This window comes from Coenobita brevimanus, chromosome 87 (assembly GCF_032717465.1).
Source record: "Coenobita brevimanus isolate Jiangsu-jjx chromosome 87, ASM3271746v2, whole genome shotgun sequence".
NCBI classification, from domain to species: domain Eukaryota; kingdom Metazoa; phylum Arthropoda; class Malacostraca; order Decapoda; family Coenobitidae; genus Coenobita; species Coenobita brevimanus.
Window position 1 is genome coordinate 10,498,170 of NC_137040.1, and position 12,626 is coordinate 10,510,795.

Consider the following 12,626-nt stretch of genomic DNA (forward strand, 5'->3'; position numbering starts at 1 on the left):
AGGTCTTTGGCAAGGTGCCAGAAGGAGTGGGATGAATTTGATTTCGAGAGCTGAGAGCATTTAGTATGGATTAAATTATTTTCAGCAAAGTGAAGAACAGACTTGGCACGATTCCGGGCAGAAACATAAAAAAGATGTGATTCTGGGGTGAGTTGGTTCCTGTAACTTTAATAGCCCCCTCCTTGTTGTGGACAGCATTAGAACATGCGTGATTAAACCAAGGCTTTCTTGCACTGGTCAAAGGAGATGAGAAAGGAATGTATGAGCCCATGCGCAAGAGAATAACTTCCATAATGGGCAAGGCACTCTCAGATGGCTCTCGGCCATAGAAGCAATAATCATTCCAGGGAAAATCAAAGAAGTACTGCCTGAGGGCCTCCCAATCAGCATCTCCAAAGTGCCACAATCAATGTTTCTTTGGAGGGTCCACAGGTCGTACTGGTGCGATAGGACAGGTTAAGGTAATAAGGTTGTGATCATAGGAGCACAACATAGAGGAAAGATTAACAGTGTATGGAGAAGGTTTAGTTGTAAGGAAGAGGTCAAGTATGTTGGAGCTCTCTCCAAGGCCGTCAGGGAGACGGGTAGGGTGCTGTAAAGCTGCACTAGGTCATTAAGGATAGAAAAGATGTAGGCTTGTTCGCCAGGTGGATCAGAGAAAGGAGAGGAGAGCCAAAAGTGGTGGTGAACATTGAAATCTCCTAGAATGGAGATTTCAGAGAAAGGAGAAATGGATAGGATGTGTTCCATCGTAGAAGTAAGATAGTCAAAGAATTTTTCATAGTCAGTAGAAATAGGGGATATGTAAACAGCACAGATAAATTTAGTCAGAGAATGACAGGAAAGCCGAAACCAGAGAGTAGAGAACTCAGAAGAATTAAGTTCAGGAACACGAAAGCAAGATAAGTCGTTGCATACACATACACACTAGCCATCTTTGGCTTTGGAATGAGTATACAGAAAGTAGAAGGATACAGAAAAGGGTTTCTTAACAGTTGCCTCCGACAGCTGAGTCCCAGTTAAGAAAAGAAGATGAGATTTAGAGGAGAGGTGGTGCTCAACAGAGGGAAAGTTAGAGGAAAGGCTGTGAATGCTGCAGAAATGAAGAAGAAGTGAGTCAGACAGTGGTTCCAGGCAGCTCGTCGAGTCGTCACCAGGAGGAGGGCAGATGGTGGGGGCATTTATGTCCCCCTCCCCCCCCGGACTCCGAAGCTTGGTTATTAGACACCATTTTTCTTTTTTAATTCTGAAAAGGATATGTAGTGTGTAATGTGCACGTAGCTTGGTGTTGATAGAGAAACTTGTATTGGAGACCATACTGGCTTAATCTATGTGTTACTGAAATACTGAAGAAGTTCAGCAATGGGGGATTGTCAAGAACTAGTCCCAAGGGGTAATAAGGTTGTGATTGGAGGAGCCCAACATAGAGGAAAGATTAACAGTGTATGCAGAAGGGAAGTAATTCCATCTTGTGCGGTGTTTGTGATAAATGGGTGCATAAGAGATGTAGTGGTATCAGAGGTAGACTGCGAGATAATGTTGATTTTAAGTGTACGGCGTGTCGGGGTGAGCAGGTGGAGATTGTCAGACGTGAAAGGATTAAACTTGCTGGTGAATCTCTTGAGTGTTTGGAAGAGTTTTGTTATTTAGGAGACATGTTGTGTGCTGGACGTGGAGCTGGAGCTAGCTCTGTGGCTAGGGTGAGAAGTGGCTGGAAGAAGTTCAGGGAGCTCTTGCCTCTCCCGACATTGAGAGGACTCTCCCTACGTGCTAAGGGGTTTTTGTATGCAGCATGTGTTAGAAGTGTAATGCTGTATGGTAGTGAGACCTGGGCAGTGAAGGAGGAAGATATCTGCCAGCTCAGATGTACAGAAATGACAATTATTAGGTGGATGTGTAGTTTGTCCCTGCGTCCAAGGCCTGGAGGGGCTGGATTTACGATGGAAGAGTTGAGAGGTAGGATGGGACTGGAGTGTATTGGTGTTGTGATGAGGAGAGGTAGATTGATATGGTTTGGACATGTGGAGAGGATGGGGGAAGACATGGGGTGAGGAAGGTGAGAAGTGTTAATACTGGGGGTGGGGTTATGAGGGGTAGACCGAGAAAGACATGGGACGAGGTCATTAAGTGTGACCTCAGGGTTAAGGGACTGAACAGGGAGGCGCAATGGATCGTGCAGCATGGACAGCTGCCATTAGGTGACCAAGGCCGACACACGCAAGCAAGTTGGAGCCTTTAAAAACGAAAACGAAAATGAAAACGCAGAAGGATTAGTTGTAAGGAAGAGGTCAAGTATGTTGGAGCTCTCTCCAAGCAGTCAGGGAGATGGGTAGCATGCTGTACAAGCTGCACTAGGTCATTAAGGATAGAAAAGATGTAGGCTTGTTCACCAGGTGGATCAGTAAAAGGAAAGGAGAGCCAAAAGTGGTGATGAACATTAAAATCTCCTGGAATGGAGATTTCAGAGAAGGGAGAAATGGATAGGATGTGTTCCATTGTAGAAGTAAGATAGTCAAAGAATTTTTCATAGTCAGTAGAACTGGGGGATATGTAAACAGCACAGATAAATTTAGTTAGAGAATGACAGGAAAGCCAAAACCAGAGAGTAGAGGATTCAGAAGAATAAACTTCAGGAACACGAAAGCAAGATAAGTCGTTGCGTACATATGCACGCTAGCCATCTTTGGCTTTGAAATAAGTATAGAGAAAGTAGGAGGATACAGAAAAGGGTTTGCCTCAGACAGCTGAGTCTCAGTTAAGAAAAGAAGATGAGGTTTAGAGGAGAGGTGGTGCTCAACAGAGGGAAAGTTAGAGGAAAGGCTGTGAATGCTGCAGAAATGAAGAAGAAGTGAGTCAGACAGTGGTTCCAGGCAGCTCGTTGAGTCGTCACCAGAAGGAGGATGGATGGTGGGGGCATTTATGTCCCCCTCCCCCCCTGGACTCCAAAGCCTGGTTATTAGACACCATTTTACTTTTTTAATTCTGAAAAGGACATGTAGTGTGTAATGTGCATTTAGTTTGGTGTTGATAGTTAGAGAAACTTGTACTGGAGACCATGCTGGCTTAATCTATGTGTTACTGAAACACTGAAGAAGTTCAGCAAAGGGGGATGGTAAAGAACTAGTCCCAAGGACTGATGAAACGGGAGTTCCAGCTCTCTCTGTCATCAGCTTTCCATCCACCTTGGGAGTACTGCCCTGCTCGACTGGTGCTACAGTCTATTTACCGTATTACAGTAATGCCCCATTTATCCAACGTAACAAAGCCAAGCACGTTCGGAAAATGGATCCGTCTGGATGATGGACTTCTCCCCAGGCCCCCCTTCGTACATAACATGGAAGTGAAAGTGAGATGCTTGGGGCTTGGTGACAGCTGTGCTCGCTCATCTCATTCCTGTATTTATTCTCTCTCTCTCTCTTTCTCCTCTCTTTCCCCAGAGAGAGAGGGAGAGGGAGGGAGGAAATAGAGAAGGAGAAAGGAGGAAAGGATGGAATGGAGAAGGAGAGAGAGAGGAGTGAGGGAGGGAATGGAGATGGAGAGAGAGTGAGGGAAGGAGGGATGGGATGGAATGGAGAAGGAGAGAGAGGGGAGGGAGGGAGGGAATGGTCAGCTTCAAAGATTAAGGATAAGTGGGCTAAAACACGAATTGAAAGCACACCATTTTTTCCCCCATTTCTCTTCACTGAGCTGCAGCCAAAGGGTTAAGGCGTCTGCAGCAGACAACATTCAGCTGATCTGCATTATGGAGAGCTCTCCTGGTGTTTCTGGTGTTCCTGGCATCGATGTATCCTCCTCTTGTCTCACCTCCTGTAATGCATCCTTGATAGATGCCGCAGTAATCACATCATCTGCTGAGGTGGCTTCACCAGCATTGTTAATTTGAGACGTTGCAGATATTAAGAGACAGCTCGCACTATTTGATCACGCACTAATTGGGACCCTGGTGTGTGTATGTATGTATATATATATATATATATATATATATATATATATATATATATATAAACTGCCAAAGCATGACTACAATATGATGTTATTAATGATCGAATGAACAATCCAATGTCATGTACCGTACTTCTTCATTTGGCGTGGAAGGGTTGGGGAATCGAGAAGAACACCAAGAACAATTTGTGAATGCGCCCAGGTTATAACATCAGTATCCTGTGACTGCTGCTACATCACCAAGCAGGAATTCTTAATAGTGATCACAACCTGTGTAGTTATGTAAATCACAAAAAATTTTTGTATATAAGCCAAACGTGCAGTGCTAGGGGTTACCACTAATAAGATGAATTGTCCAAACAACAAACTTGCAAACAGCAAGCCCACTGTATGTCTCTTTATGCCTCTCTCTCTCTCTCTCTCTCTATACCGGTATATATTCTATGTATATCATTCATTAGCTAAGAAAGCTAAAGTATACTTTAGAGTCTGTGCAAGTGTTAGGACCATCTGCAAGATTATTATGATACATCAGTTTTAAAACAAAAGTTCCTGTAGTACCAGTTAGGCACTTTTCTGATACTGTACATGAGATGGAGGAGAAATGGATACATTATCTGTATACAGTGTTAGGTCACTATTTGCAAACTGCTATAGTCAGCTTGTTTTCATTTGTAAAAACTGGGCCACTCATACAGCATGAATACCTGTACTGCCATGACTGCATAAAATTTGATGGACCCTAGTTATGGGGGAGGAATGACCCTTCTTGCTTGCTAATTAAAGCAAAACTCCAATCTGACCTCATCTGGCCACCAAATGAATTAGAAGGGGTTAAGAACCTTTGTCAGGTTGGAAATAATGCACTATCATTACTGTGAGGTATTTTAGATACTGTACTAGCTTCTATTTTTTTCTTTGATTTATTTAAGCCTTGGCACAGAGCTTGAAAGGCATGAGACACTTTCACTTTGCTGCAAAACCTGCCAGCCCATTCCTTATTATCATGCCAACTAGCAAGCAGCCATCAGTATACCAGTGCCTTGTGCCACCAACTTCTCTCATGTAGTAAGGAAAAGTCACTGACTCAACCACACCTTTAATATATACACTTCTACACAGCAATATATATACATTTGCTAACACACACTGTGTGTGTGTGGTGCTGTATAACTGCTCACACATGGTGTAACATAGGGCCACCTGGCTTCCCAGAATGTCATAATGGTTTGCCTCATTTTATACTGCACCCTCTTAACTAGGTTCATAATTTTAAACTTTTTGCTAATTTTTCTGAATTTCAATATATTACTTTCCACTTATAAAAGCTCTTTGTGCTGTTTTTCTGGACTCCCAAAATAGTTACTTTTACTTCCAAAAGCTCATCAGTTTATCATTTTATCATATACTGTATTCCAGATACCAGAAATCTATCAATATTATATACCGAGGTGGAAACATTAAGAAATCAAAAACCAAATTCAACTCACCACTGAAGGAACCTGCACTTCTAACATCCCAAATTATGGCTGCCACTAGTAGGATCCCCACCAGTTTGATAAATCGAGGTGCACTTGATTTTGCTTTTGCACTCTTCCTCATGTGAGTTAGCAATACCTGTAATGAATCACAAAACATTATTAGGATCTCTCTCTCTCTCCATACTTTTATAAGCAAAAGCTTGATTAACCGGAATGCATGGGGATTCTTCCATTCCACATATGAAACTTTCTGGATAACCAAATGTTACTCTTAAAAATTTTCTGGGAGGTCAAACAAATGAAACAGGACCAAACTTGGGACTTTACTTTATTTCATAAAGTACATTATTCAGTATCAGATACAGTACAAAAGCAGACAGCAAGAAAAACTGTACAGGACTGAACAGAAACCAGCAAACATTACCAAAAATTATTTAAAGAAAAATTTAGCTTGTGTTACAGGCCAAAATAATTTTGAAAACTTAGCTGCATGCACTACTTTATCCTGTACTGTACAGAACTAATCAAGAATTATAGCGGGATCATCAGGATCATGAGAAGAGGATTCAGACAGTAGAGTAGGAGAAGTGGAAGGAACAAGGTCAGGGGCTGAAGAAGTGGAAGGAACTGGGTCAGGAACTGAAGAAGTGGAAGGAACAGGATAAGGAGATCCTGTTCCTTCCATTCCTTCAGATTCCTTTTCTTACACACTCTCCTAGACTCATAAACTGATACTTGCAGTTCCCCTTCATCTTTGCTTAACGATACAATATCATCTGCAAACAACAGTACAGGAAGTTTCCAAACACTGCCTACCGGTATCCAGAATATTTCCGACCCCATGACGGATCGAATTTGTGTTCTGGTTATACGGATATCCCAATGCATTGGATGCTAGTTAATTGAGCTTTTACTGCATATATATATTACACACACACACACAGTAATCCCTCAATTATCTGATGTAACAGAGCCAAAGGCATATCCAGATACAGGCAATGTCCGGATATGGAGCAATATCCTCTACTGTACATACAGTGCTCGTCAGAAGTATCGAGCGCCTATGTCAGGGCGCGCAATACTTTCGGCGAAAAAAGAATCACCCTTTTTTGGTACTAAAAATTGAACCAGATGTCTGGGCCACTAACATGACGTCACAGCAGCTTGAGGTTGGCTGCTGCCTCAGTTGCCTACGGGCTGCTTGAGAGAGAGGAACTCCACCACTCCTCCCTCTCTTCTTGCACCATTTTTTACGTAGTGTCCCGCAGTGTTTTGGCTTTCGCCACTTTGTTATGGCCCTTACCCATGAACTTTCGAGTGAAATCGTATCACAGATCATTGCTTTAAAGGAGGCAGGCCACCCCACGAAGGAAATGAGTGATTTGGTTGGTGTGGCTCAATCGACAGTGCGGAGGTGGTGTGCCCGTTTTCGAGTGGAAAATAGTGGTGATGTTCCTACAAAGAAACCGCGGTCTGGTAGGCCCAGGAAAACTTCCCGAGGTCTGTTATAATTCATTCGTTCATTCATTGCCAGACGCCATGTATCCCAAACGGGGTGGCCAAGGGCTTAAAGTTAATTGTTTTACAGGGAGGGGCACTAATCCTCCACCAACCCTACTTGACACGTAGGGATGCCAACAGCATCTGGTGTTCCCAGGCGGTCACCCATCCAAGTACTAACCAGACCCAACACTGCTTAATCATTTACATAAATCAGGTACATTACTGGCACCAACACCGAGCCTTGAGGGACTCCACTTGTTACTTCCCTCCATCCAGACTCATCCTATCCTTTATTACTATCCTCATTTGTCTGTCTCTCAAAAAGTCTCTCATCCATTCCAGAAGTTTCCCCTTCAGTCCTCCTATATATTCTAGTTTCATTAGTCTCTTATGAGGTACCTTGTCAAAGGCCTTCTCTAAGTACACATAATCCACCCAACCATCTCTCTCCTGTACCACGTCAATCGTTCTTGAGTAAAAGCTCAACAAGTTAGAAACGCAAGACCTTCCACTTCTGAATCCAAACTGATATTCAGCCAAAATATTCATCTCTTCTAGATATTTTATCCATCTGTCTTTCAGGATTCTCTCGCATAATTTTGCGACCATGCTGGTTAGAGACACTGGTCTATAATTCAGGGGTTCTTCCCTGTTTCCTCCCTTAAAAATTGGTACCACATTTGCCCTACTCCATTCTTGTGGCACCTTCCCCTTTTCCAGAGAAAACACGATCAAACTGCGAATTTTATCCGCCAGTTGTTCTCTGCATTCCTTCAGTACCCAATTAGAAATTCCATCAGGTCCTGGGGCTTTCCTTACATCTTGAGTTTCCAGTAATTTATACACTTCCTGTACCTCCACTTTTATATTTTTTATCACCGGTACATTTCTAATCACTCCCTCCCCTTCCACAAACTCTTTTTCATTAGCGAAAACCGATTGGAAACATTTGTTCATTATCTTAGCTTGCATTGCTGCATCTTTATAGACCTCTCCTTTTACTTTCAGTTTGGTGAATCCTTCCTATTGTTTCAGTTTGCCATTAACAAATCTATAAAACAGTTTGGGTTCATCCTTGCATTTGTCTATTATACCTTTTTAATGTGTTAAAACGTGCAGTGGAGTCTAATCCTCGTGAGTGCAAGGAAAATTAAGGAGAGCAACCCGGAAGTTTTTGGTGAGGTTTCAGTGCACACGGTGTCTCAAAGAGTCCATGAACTTGGTTACACAAGTCACAGGCCTGTAAGAAAGCCTCTTCTTACACATTACCAGTGACTTCGTAGGCTTGCCTTCACTAACAAGTACCCTAACTGGGGTGAGGACCAATGGTTGTCAGTGTTGTGGTCCGATGAGGCAACGTTTAGTGTAACCAGTAATCGAGGAGCGCGCGTGTACTGGTGCAAGGTAGTGACCCGCTTGACCCCCGATACGTGGAGAGCACAGTTAAACACCCTGATTCACTTATGGTATGGGGTTGTTTCTCTGGGAAGGGTTTGGGGAAGCATGTTGCGCTTCCCAAGAACCGCAGAGTGAATCAGGACGTTTACCTGGAGCTTCTTTGTGATCATTTACCTGAGTCCTTCGAGCTCACAGGTGCACGAGTGTTTCAGCAGGACGGTGCACCTGCTCATAAAGCCAAATAGGTCACCAACTAGCTTCGTGACTGCGAGGTCTCCTTCATGAAAGACTGGCCAGGCAATAGCCCAGACCTCAACCCGATAGGAAACCTCTGGTACCTCGTAAAGAAGAATCTCCAAGGGAAGGACGTGAGCTCTCTGCCTAAGCTAGAAGCAGCCATTCGTGACTCCTGGGCAAAAACACCACCTCAGCACCTGAGGAGCCTCGCCCTTTCACTTCCACAACGTCTCAGGTCCGTGAAGAAGCGCAAAGGATACCCTACCAAGCATTAAAGGTAAATAAAATGCATTATTTACATGTTTTTTCAATGCTGAAAGGTTTGTTTCGTAGGAGGAATGCAAAGCGCTCGATACTTCTGACGAGCACTGTATACCATATATATACCCAACCTACTTTTGTACCATACCCCTCCTAATTTTGGCAGTGTTCTGCGGTCTTTTGGCTCTTTTTAGACATCAAAACACACATTGGAATATGCAATACAATTCTAAACACTAAGAAAACAATGCATTAAATATATATATATATATATATATATATATATATATATATATATATACACTTAAACCTCGATTTAAGGGACTAAATGGGGAATCAACTTGTCCCTTACTTGAAAATGTCCATTGTTTTTACCACATATAAAGACAATCTTATTATGAAATGCAATGATTGTTTCACTTATCTTACTTATTTATATGATTATAAATATTATTTTACGGGTACTCTATAAAGAAACATATTAATGTGTATAACCTAGACATTAAATATTATTTTTTAATGGTCTTGTCCATTTGCCAGGTAAAATATGAAGTCCCTCAAATCAGAAATCCCTTAAATGGAGGTCCCTAATATTGAGGTTTGAGTGTATATCTATCTATCTATCTATTGCCAGACGCCTCAATCCCGTTTGGGGTGGCCACAAACAAATCGCCTCCATGCCGTCCTGTCCCCTGCCATTTCACTGCCCTGCTCCCAACTCATACCCCCCTCTCTCATATACCTCTCCACCCCATCTCTCCATCTCATCTTCGGCCTCCCCCTCCCTCTTCCCCCCTCCACCTCACTCACATACATATATATATATATATATATATATATATAGTACCCTCACGTCCAGTACCATTCTCATCCAGTACGGTCGGCAAAAAAATAAAATAAATTATTACTGAAGCACGGATTTGTTGGGCTAGTACGGATCGGCAGCGCAAAGGGGGCCAAATCAAAGTTCTTCTTCTTTTAGTACTAATGTGTTGTGTCCAGTACTACAGGGTATTACCTGCCCGGGCGCGGTAAGATAGCGAACACTGAGGAACGTTTCCCTAGTACTGCCACACCTGTCCAGTACGCCTTCCTCGTGACTCGTGACGTGTGCCAGTCAAACTGCAGTATGGCACTTCTCCCTGATGACGACAATGACGATGTCAGTGTGTGACTATGAGGGATTTATGAGGGAGGTTGAGACAGAGAAGTCTCCTCAGGATCCTGAAGGCCCTCCTCCAAGGAGTCAGTAGGACCTCCTATGGCCTCGGAAACCCCTCCCCCTTCCCCCTCAAGCCCATCACCATGCACATTTAAAAGCTGGTAAAATCATAATTGTGTCAAAATGTAGTTAAGATGAATTCTGGGGGGACTTTTTCAAGGCTTGTCTGATATTATTCATTTCTCCCATAAGATCTCTTGTTTATCCAGTACGGATTTAGCCCAGTATGGAAGTACTGTCTGACAAAAATACTGTACTGGACGCGATGGTACTGTGAATATATATATATATAAGCAACGTTGGGTCTGGTTAGTACTTGGATGGGTGACCGCCTGGGAACACCAGATGCTGTTGGCATCCCTACGTGTCAAGTGGGGTTGGTGGAGGATTAGTGCCCCTCCCTGTAAAACAATTAACTCTAAGCCCTTGACCACCCCGTTTGGGATACATGGCGTCTGGCAATGGATGGATGGATGGATGGATATATATATATATATATATATATATATATATATATATATATATACACAGTACAATTCCTGCTATCTGGTATCCAGACAAACGGAATACTCAGAAAAACGGGAAAATTCATGGGCTGGTAAAAATGTCAGTAAGTTATAACTGTGCGCCAATTTGAATGGAACGCCAAACCGCCGTTTTATCGTGTCACGCGAGGCTGGGTGAAGTCAGACTAAGCGAGGTGATGGCATTTCTGGCTAATGTAAATCCCTAGTAAATCCTCTTAACCAGCCCTCCTCTTCCCTCTTTTCCCCTACTTGAATTCAGTCATCCTCCACACCCTCCAGAACTTCCACAAATCACCAGTCTGCTTTTTACGACCAGACAGTAAACAAGCTCTCTTGCTGTTGTGTTGCTCTGATGGATGGTAATTTCAACACTCCAAAATGCCTAAAGAGCAAACTAAACGTAAGCGTGTCATGCTTACCTTGAAACAGAAGCTGGACATATGCAATAGACTGAAAATGGCAACATTATAAAACACTGATGGCTGAATATAATGTAGGAAATTCAACGATTTATGATATCAAGGCCCAAGCATCCAAGCTCAATGAATTTTTCATGAAAAGCGAGACACGTTAAGTCCATTGAAAAAATGCATACTCTTCATCGTTTGAGTGGTTTTGTTTAGAAAGATCTAGGGGAGCACCTATTTCTGGTCCTCTTATACAAGGAAAAGCAAGAGAGTTTCACAGTAAAATGAATATAGAAGTCGAGTGTGATTTCAGTATTGGATGGTTAAATTGTTTCAAAGACAGGCATAGAATTTGTAAACCAGACATCTCGGGAGAGAGCAAATCAGCAAACAGCAAACGCCGGTGCGATTTTCTTCCTAATGGACCGACTCTAACTTGCACCACATAAATTCATCTTAGAATGTATGTGTGCTGGCAGAAATGAAAAAAAAATGTTAATAGGAATGAAGGTTTACTCTGTTGGAAAAAAAAAATAATATGCTTGCACTTCATATGTACATCATGTATTTTATTTTGTGCAAAACAGCTGATTGGCGGGTGAAGGGTGGAATGGTGGCAGTCGGTCGGGGCCAGAACCGTAAACAAAGCTTGTGTGGGGGCACAGGTGTCGTGATAGTTCTACAGTGCACTCTTAACATCAGCTCACCAATAAATGTTCAAGATTTTATTTCTTTATTTTTCCACTTTTATGAGTACAGTACATACAACGAATACTTCAGTAGTTAACAGAATGGTGCAAAACATATGAGTGGCAGTCAGTTGGGGCCAGGACCGTAAACAAAGCTCATGTGGGGGCACAGGTGTCGTGGTTATGCTACAGTGCAGTCTTGACGAAACATCAGTTCACCAATAAATATTCAGGATTTTATTTCATAACTTTTCCATTTTTATGAGTACAGTATTTTTAACAAATTATTTGGCAGTTAACAGAATGGACTTGTGCATTTTGCAGTACTGCAAAGCATTGCATGCACGTGCATTATGACCATGGTGTGTGTTTACGAGGCAATTTTTCAAGTGGAATCTCCTAGTGTGGCCCCTGATGTGAGTGGTGAGTACCTGAATTGTATTTATTGCTGTGATAATTATCGCCTTTGTATAGATTTGAATATCAGAACTACAGGAAAAATCTGTAACCGGGAAGGTAAATTCACCAAGCCGCCCAGTTAACTGGGACTGTACTGTATGTATATACAGTAAATTCTTGTTATCCGTGAGGGTTAGGTTCTAGAGACCCCCGCGGAAGGCAAATTCCGCAGATACTCAAGTCATCATCACAAAATGGCATATTATTTCCACATAAGTGCCCGACTTCAGCCAATGACAATCCACTTTTCAACACAACTAAAATCTCTATCTTCTCTACAAATGATAACACCTTATGCTCTCTCTTTGGCTTTACTTGTTTCTTGGAAGCTATTTTTCACTTACACAATGAAAGTACAGTAGAGCTGTAAACACGAGAAGGGCAACGACGACGTAAGTAGCAAACTGACTGGTGTTCTTTCCTCCTTATCGTTGCTTTTCTTAAGCCGTACGTATGATACTTCCAGGGCAGTGAAGAAACTGAACGAGCTCAAAGTGGAT

The 12,626-nt window shown here is 42.5% G+C and overlaps 1 protein-coding gene across 1 annotated transcript in view; it reads right to left on the bottom strand.

Annotated features, from left to right (window-relative positions):
* Tmem214 (Transmembrane protein 214) overlaps positions 1–12,626 on the bottom strand; it is a 358,745-nt gene that overhangs the window by 89,607 nt on the left and 256,512 nt on the right. Inside the window, exon 10 of the mRNA XM_080281050.1 lies at positions 5,433–5,559. Coding sequence (XP_080137176.1) covers positions 5,433–5,559 — 127 coding nt within the window. The remainder of the gene's footprint in view (positions 1–5,432; positions 5,560–12,626) is intronic.